We start from the raw sequence: 21,102 nt of genomic DNA on the forward strand, positions 1-21,102 counted from the left end.
TCACGAGACGCAAGGCCGGCTAGCGGACTCAGTTGCGATGTGGTAGGAAGTGGCTGGTCAGAGGAAATGCGCCATCCGACATTTGAAGCTTGTGGAAGAAAGGTTAAAATACTCATAATTGGCTCCTCAGACCATACAGCAAAGGTGGTGCAATGGCCTCATGGAACACCGCTTGCTACCTTGCTCTTGTCAGTGTAAATCGGCATCCCCTCTCCCAGGATGTAATGAAACCTTACGGCTCAGCTGCTGCTGGACGACATAAGAACGAAGACAGGCGGTATTGTTCAACAAAGGAAGACCTGTGAGAATGCACAATTGCTCATGCTCGAAGACCAGGAGTTATGTCCGGCCTCAAAAGAGCATTCATGAACTCTGTGCTGCTTAAATCAGTCCAGCTATATGGCGTGAGCATGCTATAGTGAGACGCGGCATTCCAATGCAGAGTTGACAGGCCATTGTTCCATAGGGAGACCAGCACACTGGGCTCAACAAGAGCAAGCCCCAAAATCACTAAACCATCTTTGGCCGGCATGTCTGAGAAAGGGGTGGGGTGCGTTACAATTAACCAGATCTTCGGGGGTGGATGTTTTATTTCTGTTCAAATGTACACGCAATGCAATTTCAGTACAAAGGTAATACAAAAATGTGATAAATTACACCATGCAAGACAAATTCAATGCCTCCAGGAATCACAGTCAAAGCCCACTATTACAGCGATTAATGTTGGGAATGGCGTGGCACCAGACACGAGTCCTGGGGCTTCCTGCACAACCCAGTTAAACTTTAAGATTTTTTTATTAACATTACAAAAATACAATAGGCCTTTGTACACTGGGGCAGTGAGGAAGAGGGGGTATACGAAAGGAGCCCCAGAAGCAGAGTCAATAGAGAAAGCTGCATAGAGCCCCGTCCCACATCCGGCTACATATGAAGGAGCAGGATTGAGCAAAGGCATTGGTCTCAAGGGGTGTGGGGAAGGAGGGAAGCATGAAACAGGAAGTCTGAAGTCTACGCCCCGAGCCCAAAGCAGAATGAAGGTGCAAGAAAAAGCTTGAGGCAGCTGGCATCCATCTCCTGTCATCCATTGCAGCAATACCAGACGGGGGGGCTACATAACTTCATAGCCACTGCGTATGCCCTTCATCAAACAGCAGGCGAAGATTATACCCAGGAGCTGCAAGATGAAAAGGCATGGTTAGGACAGTTGAGGGAACACCATCAGAATGCAGAGCTTTCCCCAGACATGTGCAGTATCCTGAACAGCCATCCATTACCACTTCAGAGCTCACTCGCTGGAATCCATCATCCATTGCACTATGCCCATCTATACGTACCTACATTTCTCACATCACTCCAAAAAGCAACCCTGTAGAGGAATCTACATTTTAGTTGCACACCACTGTAGCATCCCAAATGCAGTAGTGGTACACTAGAAAATACCACTTCTAGCGAAGGCTGAAGCCTGAGCAGAGTACCTTCTTGGAGAGACAGGTTAACAGCCACATGGACTGATGCACATCTGGTATAAAAAAAGGTGGCAACAATATTTTATAGGTATGGTGTTTCAACCAGGTAATTGAATTCCCCCACGAGCAAGTATCTTGCCAATGATTAGCTTGGTGAGGATTGGCCGAACAATGGGGAATAAAATATAAGGGGCACTGAACATCCACTACGCTAGGCTGGGCCAGTGTTAGCATGTAGCATGACCTGAAGGGTAGAGGAGTTTTCAGGGGCAAGGAGATTAGGTCAGTCAAGCAAATGCGTCCTCGTAGGAGGAGAACAGGGTTTACTACGCCATAAAACAAGTTAATGTTGAGGCCTAAGTGGATCCTTGGGTCGGTGCAATGACGCAGATCACATACAACTCCACTCACTTCCTCTGGTCAAGAAGAACATTAGCCGTTTAATATGGGAAGGGAAAGGAAAAACAATCTCGCTAATGATCACTACCTGACCAATTGAGTATGCACAACAGATTGGAACAGAGTTGCCTTGACTGAGTCGGTAGGGGAGGGTCAAATGGGCGACTCCAGGTTAGAGACATGGAGGTCTGGAGGCAAGTAAGGGGTCCGTTTCCAGGGGATGGTGCGGTCTATAGAGGATAGTGGCAGGTAGGGAGAAATTCAGTTCGGTGCCTAAAAGATTTTCCCTGTGCACCATTAAATCCAATCCACTCGGGTTGGTTGAACAGAAGAAAATGAAGTCACGGTAAAGGGCAGAGTGGCAATCCAGATTTGAGATTACACCAAACTGGGGAGAGTCCAATTGGGTCTACACCAACTAAAACGCTCAATCTGAGCCCAAGAGTGGGTGGAGGAGATCAAGTTGGAAGCAGATGCGAATTACTAAACATCCATTTTGGGGAACCGGGCTTGTGGGTGGCATGAACAATGGGGTTCCACGGAGGGTCAACACAGATGACTAACAGCAGCTGGGACAACGAAACATGGATAAGCGTCCTAGTTGCCTAAACTATGCTCCAGCCCTCTTGAGTGAAGGGAACACCTTATTGCTATTAGCGCCCCTTGCCTAAGGGGAAGGAGCCCTTGCTGGGCGGGTGTCAGTTGGCAAGTTTAAGATTTTGGCTGAGTGTTAAACCCAAGCTTTGATGGCAGTTGCACAAAACAAGTATGTTCAGTTCAAAGCTGCAATGGACGGTGTTTTTATTAGCCCTATACTAACGGTTCCAATTCATGCATGGTTCTCAAAATGGAGCACTTTACCTGACCCAGTAAAGCACCTGGATTGCTTATTGCAAGCCCTTTGACTGGAGTCAACTGGTCGAACCTGTGCTTGGCAGATCATGAGGGAAGGACATGCCCCAACAGCTGTATGTAAATTCGAATTTACAATCTCATTTACACCATTTTATGCAATTAAAAGGGAAACAAGGTTAACATTGATGAGCAGCGGACAATTATCGGCAACAATGGGTGAGGCTGTGAATACAAGACCAGACGCAGGTGAGGTAATGAAACAAGGACAGTACAGCATGACCATGAAATGGGATAGTGGAGGAAGTGGCACATTTTAGGATCAAGGGATGAGGGCTAAGTGCCCTATAGTTAAGGAAACTGGGAGCTGTGGTGGCATAGAAGGCTATGCCAGTGGTTCTTCAGAAAAGAGGAGAGCTAGGTTGGAAGTATTGCTGAGAGGAATAGCATTTCAAAGTAAGGAGAAGAGAGCAGAAACTAGAGTGAGTGCAATGGGCACGCGAGGTGGCAGGGAGGTGAGCCGAAAATCATCATAGGGAGCAAGGAGGAGAGTAGCGAGTGAGACGGGCCAATAGGTAGGGTTGGGCAAGACAGTTTAGTTTTGAAGGAGAATTGAGTTTATACTTTGCCCTCCGTCTCAGATAACCAACAGGCTGGGAAGTCGAGCGGGGGGGGTGGAGGGGGTGGTTTTGAAGAATGCACAGACAGCAAAGTTGAGGATTTTGACCGTCTCCCATTACTCTCAATCGGACGATTGTGCCAAAGAGTGCTTAGTGTTGAAGGGAAGGTCTTATTTTCCTGATGTCGAGGCCGATGGACAAAGTGACAGATTTGGAGATGAAAAAGTTGCGAGATAAAACGCCAAGGTGCAAGTAGAAGCAGTACAGACGGTAGTCGGAGAGAAGAATAGAAGGGGGAGAGAGTTGGATGGGGAGCAGGACTTCAATCAGAGGGGAATTGAGCATGTGCGATGCCATCCAGCATTGGCAGAGACAGAATTTTTCCATAGCTATTCGGATAAGTAACGAAATGTGAAGATCCGAGTAAACAGCAGAGCGGAGAAGCTAATAGGAGGAAATAAGGTGCCGTGCAGAGAAGTGGACCCCCGACGTACCTTGGGGAACACCAACAGTAACAAAGGTGTGTAGAGGGTGGGGTAGGCAGTACAGCCAAAGTGGCGATTTATGAAGCAGGGTCCTTGTCCCAGATGTCCAGGAGAAATCGTGTTGTTAGAATGGTTGACCATATTGAAGGCATGAGAGGAGTCGAGGAGAATAAAAATAGATCAGCAGTTAGCATGAGTGGAAGAGATGAAGTGCCCAATATTGAGAGCTTACAGTGCAGAGGTTGGATGCCGGAGTGAAGATCCCAGAGGTTGTGTGCATCAAGGAACTCAGTCGGTTGAAGACTTCTACTTCACTATTCCAATATCCCAGAGCTTGTAGAGACAGGACAGTTCGTATCTAGGCCAGGTTAAGGATAGGGAGTGTGTCACATCTCCTGCTATTGTCAAGAGTAGTTGAAGGGGGTAGCAGGAGGGCTGATGGTGGCACATGAAGGGTTAGCCCAGAGCCGCTCATCAGGGTTAATAGGGCAAAGGAAGACCTCGGGGTAGAGAAGTGATCAGGTCGGGGTAATATTTGGGAGGGTATTTTGGCAGTAGGGAAATTTAAGCAAAATAATGGCCAAAATAGACCATGAATGCCACAGGGAGCAGTGATTGTAGAGATGGTGTATTATGAAATAGGGAGACATGATAGGAGAATAGGAAAGACAGGATGTTAGAAGATACAAAATAATCCTACTCCACAACCAGTTTCCCGGGAAAGCAGGAAGTCAAATTAGCACATTTTAATCCCTTGTATTAAAGGACTGTACTGACTAAAGAAAACTAAGCCTTATTCCCTGTACCACACTGGTTTAATTGGGCGATTCCTTTTTGAAAATCATGGGCTGATGGCAGCAGTAGTCTTCAGACACATGCAGTCTTACTGGAATACATCTTGGCAGCATGTGCTGAAGTAGCAGTAAAAGTTGTTAGCACTTCAGAGTGATGAGTGTGCAAGCCTTAATTGAATAAGGAGCACAAATCACCACTTGAAGATGGCAGGAGTAAACTAAGGAAACTAGGCCTGGCATTTCGACATCCACTATTAAAGCAAGGAATGCATTTCAAAGTGGATTTTAAACTCATTTGCAGATGGTATAGTAAAGGCATCACTTGTATTAATCATTTATTACGATACTCCAATCCCCTTTCATACTCTAGCCTACATCTTCAACCTGGATGATTCAGACTTTGCTGCGTATACAGAAGTTGCTAGAGTAATTACCTTGGCATTACCAAATCTTTAACAGGCCCCTTCCATGCAATTTCTGAATCTTCTTGCATGCGTCTTCACTAAAGCTGCAACGATTTATACATTCTATTTCAACGTGTCAACTACAACACATTGAAAATGAATGGATCAAAGATCTTTCTAGCAAATATACTGCTGCCATGGTACGACTACAAATCTTTAACATATCTAAAGCCACAAATCTAACTCGGACTGCTTTTTATTTTGAGTAGCCTACTAGATTTGCTTCCAACTTGACAGCCTTATGACGTCTTGTAAATAATGTATGGCTGATTTTAAACCATTTTACTGTAAATTTGTTTTTCATTCTGGGAAAGAATTTGTATAACTACAAAAATGTTTCATTTTACAGCACAACTCAATCTTGACTATCAAATTATTGGATTGCATAGTTACTCATTTAATTAATATTTCCTCTCCCAGGTTATTTCAACATTGGTTTTCATCCAATATCTTCTAACTGGAAATGTTTTGATAGCTTATCTTATGCTACTTGGTGGAATTATATATGCTACATTCACAGCATAGAAAAGGGTTGCACCATTTCTCTAATTGATGTACGTATATAATCAAAAGTGGAGTCCACTGTCGGAATATCTTAATGCCTCCTCAGCAGTTACTTGTTGCCTCAGTTTGTTTTGTCCGTTCTTAGTTCTGTCTTGTCCGTTTTGTTTGTGTTTTTGTAGACCTATAAATTCTGATTTTAGAGTTCTGCAAGGAACTTTAGTGCATCTCTCCATTTATTGTAACCTTGATACACTACGTTGTGCCTTTTAATGGTCAACTCAAATTTGTATCTTGGACTATTTGTTAGCAAGTATTATAATGGTTAATTGTTGATTATATCCTGTATTATCCATTACACAGCCTAATGAAATTGCTAAAAACAAAAAAAAAACACAAAGCCCTCCCTAATAAAAGACATGCATTCTTTTGCTGGATGCAAAACCTATTCTATTAATCCCATCAACTTGCCACATTCCCTTTGCCAAGTATAGGATTGGTCGTACTGCGCTTCCCACCCCCTCCCCCCTCTTGTTTTGGGTGCGGGTCCCAGACTTGCAACATACAAGACTTGGTATACTCTCCCGCCAAGCCAATGGGAATGTTGGATTGGGTTCGGTTTCAGATTCTTATATGGGTGCAAGTATGCAGACTAGCAACGTTTGCACATTTCCAATGAGTGCCCGTCAAAGACTTAGGGTCCTAGATGCCACCTCTGGTCTCCACCCTTTGCTCCCACACCACTCAGGCAACCCACATACTGCTTCCCACTGGAAAGTACCAGCATTTCCAGAGCGGCAACAGCTTCTCTGCAGGCTTCCCAGACGTCTGCTTCGCAGCAGTGCGTCCACTCCGCTTGGCGCTTCACCAGAGTCGAAGTCTGGAGGATCCAGATGGCAACAATGCAAGCAGTCCTAGCTTCTGGGACCTACTTGCGTTCTCTTGCTCCACTCTTGGCTTGCCTAAAGCTAGCCTCGTCCTGCTGGCTCCAGCTTGGCTTGCCAGTTTCCTCCTTGGAGTATTTCTCCGCCCCCCCCCCCCCCCCCCCACTCGTATCTCAGCTGTCGGATATTTAAGCTTTGGGCCAATCACATTTATTGCAATTCTGCTTTTTTTGATAATGCTCCTCGGACTCCGGATCATCTTTGTCTCAGTATGTGTCAGTTCTTTATGGTAGTCCCTAATCCCATAAGGGGGTACCTATTTTACTGTGGATGCACTGCCCTGGCCCCTCCCGTTGGGAAGAGAAGGGACAACATCCTCGGATTTATCACAGAAGAATACCCCAACAACCACAATTGAGCATTCTTGAAGTTCCCATGAAGAGTTTGACATTAAAACAGAAGGATGAAAGAAGTTGCTCAGCCATCCCCAATAGGAACAGAGATACAAGCAGCTGCATACTGTGACAAAAAGGCATCCCGACCGGAATGGAGACCAGAGGACTTAAGCAGTAAGCAGACTGTGCAGGGGAGGTGGACCACCCGATAACGGGTAACATGCTGCATAGAGACCGAGGCTGCAGAGACACAGCAGTGCAGGAGAAGCCTGCGGAAGCCACGAGAGACCCGAGCAGGGATTGCCACTGGTGTGTGTAAAACAGGGAAGTAAAGACTTTGCAAAGCAAACCACCAGTAACTGATATCCAGTCCAGGAGAAGTGAGTCAATTCTCTTGGACCAATAACATTGCGCAACCTTTAATGTAGTTTTACATGACACAGGATGCTGGACTCCACTAATAAGGATATTCTGACAAGTGGTCAGAAACCTAGTCCCTTGATTCCCTCACCATTAACGAGAGTTGTACTCCAACGCAGCTGTAGAGTGAAAGGTTGCAGGCCCATGCTCTAGGAGGACAGGGGCAACTAAGTCAATGGTTCGCTTGCCCAATGCCAAAGGGTGAACAAACAGTCCAGCAACAGTAGCTCAGTGGCAACAAGCTTGCCTTGTCCGCGCTTAGAAACCTCTGGGTATTAAGCATGTTATAAATAACAATTCCAATTCTACCAGAACCTGCTCACTCCTGGACTAGAGTGAAACACATGGTGCCCCATTCCCTGGGCAGGTCCAGCAGAGCTACTAACCTCAGGACGCTGGCGTCATTGGAACATCATGAATCACTTCAAAAAGGCTCTTGTGCAACAGCTCAGCACTGGACAGTGACTCAACTGCTGGGTTACTTCCTGCAGTGGCAATTGCAGCTTTGCTCTACAGATCCCCAGCTTGTTCATGGAGGTCATGTATGTTCCTGAACGGTCCTTGGCTGGGGCACCTGCCTGGACAATGACAGGCAGCTCCTTCAACTAGAGGCTTTCTTGGTTTTGTTGAAGACAACTAGAACAAATTCAACTTCATGGCTTTTGCATTAAGGCGTCCCCACACCCTTCAGATACAAAAAACCACACCGGGCGTGAAGTGCCGGCGTGAGAGTTGGTGCAGGAGTCAAGGCAAGTTGACTGAAGTGTGGGGGAGGGGGAATGGGAGGGTGCAATGATGACCATCCATGACCTGAGAATGGGTAATCAATTAAGGAAGTGCTTATCCACTCCTGGAGACACGTTGGAAATAAAACAATGGAATTAACATCTGATCTGAGAGAGCCTGGAAATGCTGACTCAAGTATCGCCAGCAACTAGCTTGCTATGGGCAGTGCGATTGACGGACCCGTGATAGTGCCACACACGACTAAGGATGATTCATTGGGGGGGGGGGGGGGGGTCAAGTCTAAACTTTCCGCAAAAACTGGAGTCACAAATCAGCATATGCCGTTTTGCTAATCCCTCTACAGATACGTCTGTGTCCAGTCCAATCAAGGGTTTTGCTAACAGCAACTAATGCAACCGTTGCAGAGAATATGCTATCAAAGCTGCTACAGAGAGCCAATTTTGCAGCACTCAGCCCTGGAGGCTGCATCGATGGAGCTGCGACACTGGCAGACCAAGAGCGATATGAGAATCAAGGAAATGTTTGCATAACAAACACGACAGTGAAGCCTCTACGTTCTCCCTCTACCCCCTACTGTTTAGATGCTGTGTCTTGAGTGATGCGCAACTAAATGTTAGTTTGTCTATGGATATAACAAATGCTGTGAACCACCAAGGGAAACGTAATGTTGTCTTTGTAACTTGAGATTCCAAAAAGGAAAACCAAAAATCTACACCATTGATATTGCCCTCCACTCAGACCGCTGGAACGAGTATAACTGTACTGCGATCTCCAATACTAGCAACTATACAGCGACATCCCCAAATAATCCAAGTACAGCATGATGTGGAAGTTCGATCTTTGTGATTGCAAGGCAATGCTTTGATCAGGGAAGCTACTCCCCTTGCAGATGTGTCATTGGCCCAGTCAACTAGTTTGACTGGTATTCATAACTTACTGAATCCACGTGCCATGAACTCCACCTCATCCATGCTCAATGAGCAGAAAGGAGGGCCTTCCGCCTATTCCAACAACGATGATGGACCTACAAAATATACTGGCGGCCATGACAATTTCCTACTATGAATCCAATAGTGAGGCGATGAAAGATAAAGCTAGGCTTTTGGCCATGATCCATTCGAAACCGATTTGGAAGCCTTCACCACCAAAATTCAATATCGACTCAGGCCAAACTGACAGCCCAATAGCATGCTAGACTATTTGATGTGGAAAGGGGAGAGCAAATAGACAATGACAGTAAAATTGGATATGGCAAAGATGTTGGAGAGACACCTACTCAACCTCTGCCCACTCCTCCAAACTCCTTTGCGGCTGAGAGACTCCTGACGAAGACTATACAACCAATTGTTATTTCCACCGAAGTATCTCAAAGGTTGAATCAGGTGAGGATGTTCCTCTAAAACCGGAGCAGTGAGGAGGGAAGCCTTGGCTCTGGTACAAGCTTCTGCAAACCACACCAAATCTGATGTATCCACAGGACTAGGCCCCAATGCAAACCATTTGGTTCGAGTCTCAACCTGTTGCTACCTCCCCTTGCTCTACACTGATAACTAAGAAATAGTGGCCTTAGCTGAAGCCAGTAAACTACACCCGTCACCTCTGCTATTCGCTGATCCCGATTAAACATCCATTCTCCATTTTCCAGAACCAACCTGCCTCGACTGTTGCAAGCAATTCAATGCCCAAGAAATCAAGCCAGGAACCAAATCTGCCAAACGAGTCAAGGGCATTTTTACGAAATTTAGAAGTTCCAACGAAAAAAATTCCATCACCCACTACAAAGTTGAGCATGAACGAAGAGATGCTCAAGTGCAACCAGAGGGCTTTGCCTATGACAAATGCTGTGTCCGATGAAAAAGGGACCAAAAATACTCTTGAACCTGTCTAACTGAACAACATGTAGAGAAACCCATCTGACATGTGCAGTGAAATATCCTGCGTCTGAAAACAAATTTTCCTCCTATGAGAATGTTGACACGAGGCCCAAGCCTCTGCTCTACGACATCTTGCTGGCTTCCTGTGGAAGGACATTTATGACAATTGATCAGAAGAGACTCCCAAGAAAAGGACCCATTGATTACGCCGAGATTACCAGTGTCAAATAAAGCTGCACAAAAACTACCTAACTGATTATCCATGACTATCTTCTGTCCTTACACGTGATTGAGCGAATAATAAAATCGTACAGCTCGATACTGAATCAAGCAAATGTCCTAAAGCTTCTCACCTTCTTGCTGAGCTTACAAAGTATTAACTCAAAGGACATTAAAATCGTCCAATTTGTGGAGGAATAGGAGGTTTCGGAAAAATAAAAAGCAACCCAGCATTATAAGGTTTGACACCTGGCCTTCATGCACCTAGAGAAGTAAAGAATCATGAGCACTCTTCAGTCTTCAGAAGACGGACCAACTTAAGTGGGTCTACTTAATGGACCCCACAGAACAATTAATTACAACTAGTAGAAGCATTGCCATGGAAGCTGTGCTCACGGAACACATGAGGCTTCGCTCACTGGTTTACTAAAGGAAATGCGGCACCTCAAAATTGACATCTGCCTTCAGGAAACTTGGCTACCAAAGCAACCTTTCTCCGGTCGACCATCTGGTTTGCCGACCTTAGTGAACTGAATGACTGCTGTACGGCTTGTGAAATTACCACCATAGATATCCTGCAGGTCAAGCTTTCTGCATTTTTTTTTTTTAAATGACAAGCCTGGAAAGGGGCGTCTCCGGACAATCGTTCTCGGTTGTCATCCCTTCATGAATCCCATTCATAATGATTCTGCTGGCATTCGATTAGGCTGCACTGTGGGAGTCCAATAGGGACATGATCAACCGGACAACCAGGCATAAGTGGGCCATCCAGGCCAATTTTTGCTTTGATTCTATTACTGCAAGTTATCTTACTTAAAAAACTTGCAAGAATTCAAAATGAAAAAACACTAGGTGACCTCACTTTGCCATGGGACGAGGTCTGCCAGAAAGAAAGGCGCCATCCCATGGGGCTTGCATAGATCAAATCGTAACACTGCAACAAGCAATTTGCAAGCCGTCTTCAGTCAGCTCATATGACTGATGGCCACAGAGTTTGCAGGTGCTTACCACCAAATGTCTTTAGGGAGGCGATGGTCAACCATAGAGCGAGGGAAACAATGGCCATGCATCAGAGAGGAGGGGCTGGGTCGAGACCATTACACTGAGATGCAAGCCAACTACATCCAGCGAGGGGCAAATTATTCCACAAACATGGTACGGTGGCAATTCTGGGCCACACAAAAACCATACCAACTGTTCAAATAATTTCAAATCAAGAGATGTTTCTGAATTACAAGTCTAAAATTATAAAGTCATGCAAAATCTAGTAGTATCTAAATTAATCAGTTATTTTTAGTAAGCAGTTTTATCCATTCCCGAAAATCTAAATTTAGCTAATGTCAACCCATAACGGATAATACTACACCAAAATCTTTGACCGTAAAGTACCCAATTACTAACAAACCTGCCCAGATACAAGTTCACTAAATGATCACATTAGTGTTGAACGTCTGAATCGTATCTTACATATGGAGGGTAGGCCGAATACAGGCTGTAGCAGCCAACAATTCACTCTATTCAGGAATAGTCATCTATGATCAATTCATTAGACAGAATACCATATTCCTTGCAGGTTATCAAACCTGTTGACCTTAAGTGAAATAAGCCAGTCTATTTAGTACACTTATCCAAGCCATAGTAAACTACGTAGGAAAAAAACCCAAACACATTGTAAATATCCATCTTTAGTGCTTCATATATGGACGACAGGCTCTTCCAAGTGCAGAGGACAAGGCTATCTCACCCTCCACACCGCTTACCTTTTGGGGATTTTTTTCACCCTGCCTGCTGCTCCTGGTATCGTCCTGACCCCCAGGCCACACGAGCTAGCTACAAATGGTTGCTTTATGTGCACTAGTATATGCTTGCCATCAAAATTACCCTTTACTCCTAAGGACTGTAAATGGCCCTTTGTAATTTGGTGAAGGTAAACAAGGCAGCGTCTTGGTCATTAACAGCATTTCTCAGGACAAAAGACACGCGTGACTTCTCTGGTGTAGATTGTTATTGTTCAGTTTTAACAACACACTGGTTGAACTTGGTCAAGACCCCTTTGCCGTTATGGTTGCGCTCTATTAGGAACAGGGCCCCGTGGTACCAGAAAGGAAGGGCCCATTGTAGTGTGCTCACTTAAACCCAATCTCACCTATTGCCCAAGGAGAAGGTAGGAGTTGTAGGTTACAATGGTCATTTCAAAAGATTGAGATCTTGGCTGCTATGAAAGTTTGGATGCTAAAACACCATGCTTCAGCCTCACCAGCATACAAACTTCAACCATACGTCAAGCCTTCATCTGCCTTTACAGGGGTGTTAGGGAGAATTCTTTTATGAGGCTAATTGGGAGAATTCTTTTATGAGGCTAATTTCCCAAACCTAGTGAGTCCCCCAGCTGCTTTTCTGGATTTGTGGGGTTTGTTTTTTCTCCTGCTAAGAGTGAGACTCTTTTTCCTCCCACTCTTAAGCATGATTTGAGGTAGGTCTTGGACTTTGTGTGCTTATGGGCTACAGTGCCTTTTACTCCATAGGGTATCATGTGTGTTACACAGCACCCTCAGTGCAGTAACACAGGGGTGTCATAGTGACCCCCAAACATAGACTCCATACCCTGGGACCGACTACTGTCTCCCAGGGCATGTAAAGTCACTATTGACGTCTAAAATTGTGAACAGAACCAGTACAAACCATCATATTGTGGAAGTACTGGAAGGGGTTCATTCGATGCCCCTGGGTCTGTTTAAGGGGGCACCGTCTATCCCCCCCCCCCCTTGTCGAGTTTCTGGCTGGTGGCAGTGGTTACCACGCAAAATATTCCACCAGAATATTTCCTATGGGATTTTCCCATTGATTTTTGGTGCAATGTTAAAGATACCGCCGGTTTATGTATTAAATCAACGGTTGGGTCTTTTTGCAAGAACTCTTCTAAACTAGCGCTAGTGTCCATCTCTGTAACTCTAACCAAGGTCGAGTCCTTTGTTCCACTTTTTGGCGGGCTTCTCCACAGAAGCCCTCCAAATGGTGCCACTCTGTCTGGATTCCACAGGATGTGTGGAGAGGGAAATTGGCACCCTGGACTGTGTTGCCTTAGCAACCCAAGTCGCACTCATCTGATTGGCCCAGTGGCGAGCCGCACGGCTCACCACTTCGCATGTTTGAGTGAAAGCTAGGCTGTGGAATGGGGGTTTTTCTGCATAAAAGCAGGGCCTTGGGGAGTGGAAATGCAGAAGACGCCACAGGACCTAACAATCGAAAGAGGGAAGAAGCTGAGCCATCTGCAACGACGACACCACTGGTGGAGCCCTGCTCCAACCAACTCACCCACAAGAGAAGATCTTCTGCTGGACGAGTCTACTTCCTTTGAGCTGGTGGGATCAACCAGTTCACCCCTTTCGCCTTCCAAAGACGTCGCTTGGTCGAATCGCCCGTGCCAAGCACCCTGGCGGCCAGATAGCCAAGCTTCACCACACCGCGAATAAAAGGAGCGCACCTTTTAACCGACGAACTCCGCAGCTGGTTTCATCCCTGGGCAGTGCAACAACGCCAAGTTTCCTCCTCAACGAGATCCTCTTCCTCGGTCGAAACAACGAACTGCCAGGAACTGCCACTGCTGGAGCTCCCTCTCTTTAAGGTACGGTGTTCTGCCTGGCCTCCCTTTCCACAGATTGCTAAAGGTGACCCTTAAATCCTTGGCTTTCCAACTGGGTTGGCCCCAGACCTTCGAACGTTACTTCTTGAATCACCCCAACCTCTTTTGAACATTCTGCAGAGACTTTGTGCATTTTAAACTGCGATCTTGGTCATATTTCGCTTTGCTCCATTTAAAGTGGGCCTGGCCTATGAACTTTGGCTCTTCAGTGCATACCGCCTTTACTCCCTTGCTTTGAAATTCTAAAAGTGCTGGGAACTGTTTTCTTTTTATGCCCTGCCTTTTTCTCTCCCTTTAACTTAACTATTGAAGTGCCATCTAGGTTACACGCTCACATCGGTTTTAACAAATAGTGGCGTTTTAACTCTGACTTGTCCAATAGTTATCAAGGGAGGTGTTTATACTTTACCTGACTGTTTTAACTTGCTTTTGATTTAGAATGCTAGTGTATTACCTAAAGTGTATTTTAAATAAATGATATACACTTTATACAAAGCTCTAGTCAGTGTTTGTTTGCTGTGTTTTTAGCCCTATTGTTTATACTCAATATCCTGCCCTACTCATCTTGAGAGAAGTCCGACTGCTCGCCACAGCTACCAGGTAAATCTGGGTGGTACAGACTGCTACCAATTGGGTTTACTGCTTACTCCTGTAGTCTTCATCTTCTTGCAGTGGTCCCCAAGGGAACTGCACCGGATTCTGCCTAACAAGGGGGAATTCTGCCACAAGACTATGCATGCATCCCATTACCATTTAGTTCTGCAATACACCATCCCTCCCACAACACACTGCGCTCCCCTTCCAGACATGCAAGTGTTTTGAAGCCAGCACTTGGGACTCAGGTCAGAGCAAAAACCAATAAAGCCTGTGCACACATTACCTCAAAGGCCGCGATGCCGATGGCCACGCCAGCGATGATCTTAATGTTCTTATCAAGCCACTCCTTTAACCCCTCCACACAACCCTGGAAAAAACAATTGCAACAGCTCAATCTTACTCGTGCTGAGTGTTGGACATCTACATCCCCTCCAACCCTGGATCTGAACTCAACTTCAACCACACTTTGCATCAGACCAATGGCCGTCAGGTCAACCAGCCTGCAACTAACCAGCACCTGCATAGTGTGGTGGCCTGTTCAATTACACTTCTTTCCCCCTCCCCCCCCCCATCAGCTGAAAGCTTTACGAAAGAGGGTGGTATATTGCATTGAATGGCAATTGCTTGGGGGGGGGGGGGCGGGAGTTGAAGACTGACAAAGGAGGGCAACATATCAGTGCAATCTTCTACATGGAGGTTGTTGCAGCTACCCTCCCACCGTTTTATACTGTATTAATAGCCATGTCTCACCTCCTGCAAACTGCTTACCCCCACATTATACATCCTCCAGTACTGTGCCCCTGCATCCCATGCTCGCACTTCAAATGCACCAGTGTTTCTACATCAGGAGTGCACGACACACCCACCAGAGGTTATGCGATTGAAAAATCGATTTTTAACGAATGAAAATCCTAACTAATTGGTTTCTCTTTTTGGGGTACCCCCCCCCTCTCCCACAATACTTCAACCCCAAAACTACTATTCCCAAGTAAATCTATATACACACGAAATTACTTTTGGACGAACCCAAAACGTCTATGCATAAAAAATGCTTAAGGCGTTTTGGGTTAGTTCAAAATTCTATTTGTGGTTTTCAATTCGATAGCATCACTGCATACCCTCCCAAAGCAGTACCACTGGTGATAAAACCATCCTTGCGACTGCTTCCAGATACTGGTACCTGCGCTTGCCCTGCATGCTGGTCCATAAAACAAACCTGAAAACCAGAACCCCCACCTCCCCCATACATCCCTTAGTGTCTGCAAACTAGTATGAAGCTGCAAGGTTGTGTTCAGCACCCACACGCTCCAAAAAAAAAATCACCCCCTAGCCAACTACAGCCTAAAATGTGTATCAAGACCATGCACCCACATTCACAGTGTCACGACTCTGGATTAGCTACTCACATCTGGAAAGATCTTAGAAGATAGTGGTGTTTTTGCCTCGCCCACCCCACAGCTCTCAGTCTCATTCTTGCAGCAGGAGTCTGGTAGGCTTCCCTTCTTTGTATCGTTGAATGGAGGAACGTGGGACCAATCCGAGGAAGAGTTGCCACCGCAGCATTTGAACTAATGCATTTGGAAAATTACAATTAAATGACGTTCATGTGTCTCTGGCCCAAGCACTTCCACCCTCCCCAGCACCCGTTGGCACCAGTCTCCATTAGCCTGTCCCATTAAGTCAAACCTTTTGATTTTTTGGGGGGTTCAAAAATAATGTTCATGTCATGCTCTATAAGGACAACATCAGCACAGAGCACGGTTTTGGCCACTGGCAGGTCTGCACCAGTAAACCCTTGCCCCCTGTAGTCCTAGAAGGCACAACTATTTAAGAGGACACCCGCCATTCTTTCACCCACCTCTTGCTGCAGTGCGTCAATGGCTTTCTTCATTTCTTTGTCACTGCCGTACGTCGCCATACTTATTTTGAAGGAGTCACCGATCACAGCCTTAAACTGCAACAGGAGAGTAGAGCAAGAAGAGTGGGCGGGGTTGGAGCAATGGAGAACAGAGAAAGGTTAGACTGGCACCTGACAATACAGCTTTAGTGAAACAGACACAGCCCTCCCCAACACTACCATGGATCGGAAAAGTGCATTTCTGCTTCAACCAGTCTGTCACTCAAGACAAGCGAGTCATCACATCCCACAAGATATTAACAAAGTGATCTCATGAACCCAACCAGTTAGCGTGGACTTACACCAACAACAAGCAGTACAGTCAGAGTGTGACGCCATGATCAAGCCATTTACTCTTCAAAAGATATGCTGTGGCAGCCCACGACTTCCATAATCTTCCTCACCTGGTCCTTGAACACGTATCCGGCAATAGCAGCTGCAATCTCCACCAGGAATATAAGTGTCAGCAGGATGGCGAACTGCACAGAGAAGATCACTGTATTAGAGGGTCTGAAATGGTGGTGTACAAGCAGTACCCCCCCTCACAACATTAACACCCCCAATCCACTGCACAAAACTGAAAAGCAAGATACCAACATTCACAGTCAGCGCTGTAGAGTACACTACCGCGAGTGAGGCCACCCGTATGATTAGCAGGGAAGAAGGAAGAGCGTTTTGAGCAGAGAACTTTAGGTGGTCCGGCTCAAGTCTGAGAGGGGCAGGGAGGCTGTTCCAAAGGGACCTGCCCCACACTCTGCTTGGAGAAGCTTTTGACAGGAGTGTTAGCAGGGGATTATATAGGGAGGGATTACAATTTGCACCAGCTACCTTTACTCAATTTATGCTCATCCTTCCACCAACGAGCAAGCCAAATGTTCTAGCAAGGTGCTGTTAGGAAATTGATTTCACACTCCAGATTACGCCCCTCCCACCCCCCACCAAGTTGCCACTGGATTGGACCAGTGACAGTAGCCTAGATATTCCAAAATGTAGAAAGTAAATACAAGAGCTTAACTTCGTTTAGCAATTAACTTTTCATTCCCTTGGGATAACAGTGATAGGTCTGCCCCAAGCATGCAGATGGCACTGGCGTAGTGAGTTGCCAAAGTTTTATTATGGTCCCCTTTTTAAAAACAACGAAAACATGGTTAGCTCAGTTCAAAGATTTGCACTGGAGAAAATTCAGCTCCAATTGCACCAAGCTACCAGAGTCCCCATCTACCTGAACACCTGCTTACAGAATAAAGATTTGCTCAAGTTTATCCCAGGCTACCTGGACTAACAACCCACAAGATGTAGGCCCTTCGGGATTTATTTACAAGTGTAAGCACATAGGCTTGTTAAATTCTAAAAATGGGTTTACATGACTGGCTTTAGTGGTGGTCTCATGTTCCAATTTCTCCCATCCATGCATTCCAGCCGATAGAGATTGGTAGCCTAACCGCAAGCTCTACAGCCTATCTGTGCTATAAATCCCAGTGCGTAGAATGTGCTCACCGTTGTGACCATGCAGTAGTTCTCCTTCCATGCACCACAACAGCCGAAGAACGACACCACGAAGATGACAGCGCCAACGATGAGAAGAACGATGGGTACTCCAGATGAAGAGGCATTACTAATGACCACAGATTTGTTCATCTGCACCTGTACATAGATGCCGAGGCCAATGAGGGCAATGCCGGCGATCTGGAGGGAGGTAAAAACAAAGAGGGCAAACGTGAGACAAAGCATTTACACCATGTTCAGTATCTTTGTAAGTTGGGGGGGGGATCAATGCGTGGAGAGTGCGAAGAGATGCTCTCAGAAGTGCCACAGAAATGAAATGCCAGTAAACCTACAAGGACAGGAAGGCACCTGAGACTGATGCAAAGACATGCACACTGCAGTTTAGCATCTCAACGCTGCAAGAATCACAACCACATGGAAGTCTGTAGAGGCCTGCCAAGTGGAACATGTGACCACCCCACCACTCTATCCACCTTGTTGGGTCCAAGATGCCCAACACCCGTCAGCTGGTCCTGGTTAGGACCCCCCTCACCCCCCCCCCCCCCCCCCCCATGTGTACACCCTCTCCCAGTAACTCATCCACCCACCCATCAACGCAAACTGTTCACGTTCACTTCTACAAACTGTAAATCACCGCGAAATGGGGTGGCGGTTACCACTAGGCCCAAAAACAAAAACCGAAGGAGTTGCACTACCCACCCCAGGGAGTCACCCCACTCCCAAACCTTGACTACCCGAGTACAATTTGAGACCCTGTACACAAGAGTTTCGTCAGCATTCGTCTAGGATAAGACAAGGCACAGCTAGTCTACATACAACTAGAGGTCAGCCTCTTTTGCAAGAGGCACCATAGGTAACACGACAAGAACAATCTCTGCCAAGTTGTTCACCAGTAAATTACCAATACCACTACACTAGAGGCTCAAAAGGCTTTAACATTATGCAATCCGACCAACTACACCCCACCCCATTCTCGTCTCACACCCTCACCTCTTATAGGGCTAGTGGTCCAAAGACTTGCAAAAAGGCACACCCCTCAAATCACACTACAAACCCAATACCTGCAGCAAAGGCTGCCCTAGGACCGAAATCCAGTGCACAAAGCACACCCGGAAAACACAGCCGAAAGTTCCTCTTGGTTCTGCATGCATCCATTATCAAAAATTCTCCCTCAACCATTGCTGGCCACTTTCCTTAGCACAACGTGAGCGCCTGGAGACCATGCTGGTAGCGGTGCACAACATAACTATCTTGGAAGACATTTACTCGAGCCAACAAGAAAAAGCAGACTGAAGGAGCACTATCAATGCCACAAAGAAAGGGGGAAAAAGTCTAGCTCATTGACGTGTGGACAAAATTACAGATTTGCCCATCCTTAACCATTACGAATAATAAGACTGGCTGTGCCTATTATTTTCTGGTGTGCAGGCACGTCAATTTTCAAAAGCAAATGCTTAAATGTTCTTAAGCCAACGGCATAAATGTTCTTAAGCCAACGGCATACAGACCTAAATACCCATCTAGAAGGGTGCGACTGAATGACAAATAGCCAGTCCAAGGTGACAGAACAAGAGTGAGAATTGTCTAGGAAACAGCAGTCCAAGGTCCAAAACAAGCACCAGCTTGATGGCTGAGGAGCAGACCGCCTAAGGTAGCCAACAGATCCACTAGGCCCTAGATCCACTAGGCCCTAGTCCCACAATAGCCACTTATCCCATAGCTCACATTTGCAGTCCACACCATGCAGCAAAGCATTTGCTCGACCTAGATTATATATTTTTCGGTATACAGGCTGAGCATTCAGAAACTCAGCATTTAATGCTCATTTGACTTGGCACAATGAAAGCCATGTTGGACCGTGTACCATGCCACAATTTTCTCACTGGTCTGCACCAGAATTTCTGGACCACGTGAGCCAAGCAACATTTAGTGAGTTCATCTCCCCACTTTCCTGGATTTTTAGGGGTGCATGCAGTACTTCGTAAAGGTGTCACTGCCAACACCCGTACAGTTATCTGGAAAAATGGTGCAACGATACCAAATGGGGACAGCAGCTTCGGGGTCTATAGAAAAGCATGCCCCTGTAGATGTCAGTCAATACAGCAAGCTTAAACACTAACCATTAATTCAGAAAGAAGCTTACCCAACTCTCCAACACACAAAAGGCTACTTAAGCTGCACATTACCATCAGCAGCCCAATGCAAAGATCAAAGGCCAGATTCTTGCGCTAAAACCACATTAAGCCCCTCCCCCCCCCCATGTTACCTTAGATAACATGTTTAATTGGCAGCACCAAAAGTCATAAAAGTGGCATATGGTAGGCAGTCACTTTTTTTAATTGATTAAAAAAAATATGCTTTCATTCTCATTAGAGTTGTGCGGCCTGGCATACAACACCTCACTCGTGTCCAGTAGGCACAATGTAACCATCGTCCTGGCCTGCTTGCACACATGTCTTGGGACGTGCTGCATCCCAAGAGCCATTTGCCACAGACCACTTCTGCCCATCTTGTACCACCTTCAGCGATGCTTATATTATGGTAGCGCCATGCCTTCTCACGCAGTTTCTAGATTATCCATGAACCGCTATACATAGTGTGTACAATGCCTGTCTGGTTTCACAGTTGGTATCCGGCTCTCGCTAGGTTCCCCGGAGGAACAATGTTTACGTAAATGTCATAAGGAACAGTAGTTAGATAAGGAGTTAAAATTATTTTTATTTTTCGGTGGGGGGGGGGGGTGAAATGTCCCTGCTGGAGTGTCTGCCCAAGTCATTCTGCTCTCCAGCATCATAGTAAACGGATGACTTGGTTCTCTGCAGTCAAACCTTCACCTGAATGGGTGCCCTCGGTGGATGAACAGGCCTCACCATGTTTCCACCTTGTTATGGAGGTACACAATAGTTGACACCGCATCTGTCCTCTACAGTCATACCTTTGCAGTCTTGTTTGAAAACACTTTTTGGTACGTGCATTGCTCCGATTTTTGTTTGAGGAGACTGCTGCCCGTCACCCAGTGTCATCCATGTTCTGCTCCCAGCTGGTATTGGGAGCGTTTACTTCCTCCACAGGTTGCTCGTAGTTAAGCTGAGGAATGGGAAGAGGGTGGGGTTCGCAGCTGCCCGATGTGTGGACTCTGCGATTTCCAGCAGAGAACAGAATTGTAATCCCAAGGAGCTCCTGGTCCGTGGGCAAAGTTACTCACTACGTCTCTTCCACCCCCACCCACCCCCTCAGCTTGTGGCACAAACTCCACAATGGTTTGCACCAACCAACCAGATCAGCAGTCGAGTGGCAGTCACAGGCCCCATTTGGCAGACCTCGTCTCTTCCACCTGCC

General features: G+C 46.2%; 1 protein-coding gene across 4 annotated transcripts in view; it reads right to left on the reverse strand.

Moving 5' to 3' along the window:
- Window positions 1-572: 572 nt before the first annotated feature.
- The window catches only part of CD63 (CD63 molecule), a 67,427-nt gene continuing 46,897 nt past the window's right edge, over window positions 573-21,102 (reverse strand). For all 4 annotated transcript variants that reach the window (XM_069653731.1, XM_069653730.1, XM_069653732.1 and 1 more), the window contains 6 exons: window positions 17,755-17,943; window positions 16,662-16,736; window positions 16,219-16,314; window positions 15,767-15,928; window positions 14,644-14,727; window positions 573-1,174 (listed from right to left, as the gene is read on the reverse strand). In XM_069653731.1, coding sequence (XP_069509832.1) covers window positions 1,109-1,174; window positions 14,644-14,727; window positions 15,767-15,928; window positions 16,219-16,314; window positions 16,662-16,736; window positions 17,755-17,943 — 672 coding nt within the window. In that variant the 3' untranslated portion in view covers window positions 573-1,108. The remainder of the gene's footprint in view (window positions 1,175-14,643; window positions 14,728-15,766; window positions 15,929-16,218; window positions 16,315-16,661; window positions 16,737-17,754; window positions 17,944-21,102) is intronic.

This window comes from Ambystoma mexicanum, chromosome 3q (assembly GCF_040938575.1).
Source record: "Ambystoma mexicanum isolate Mex_15411 chromosome 3q, UKY_AmexF1_1, whole genome shotgun sequence".
In the NCBI taxonomy this organism is placed as follows: Eukaryota; Metazoa; Chordata; class Amphibia; order Caudata; family Ambystomatidae; genus Ambystoma; species Ambystoma mexicanum.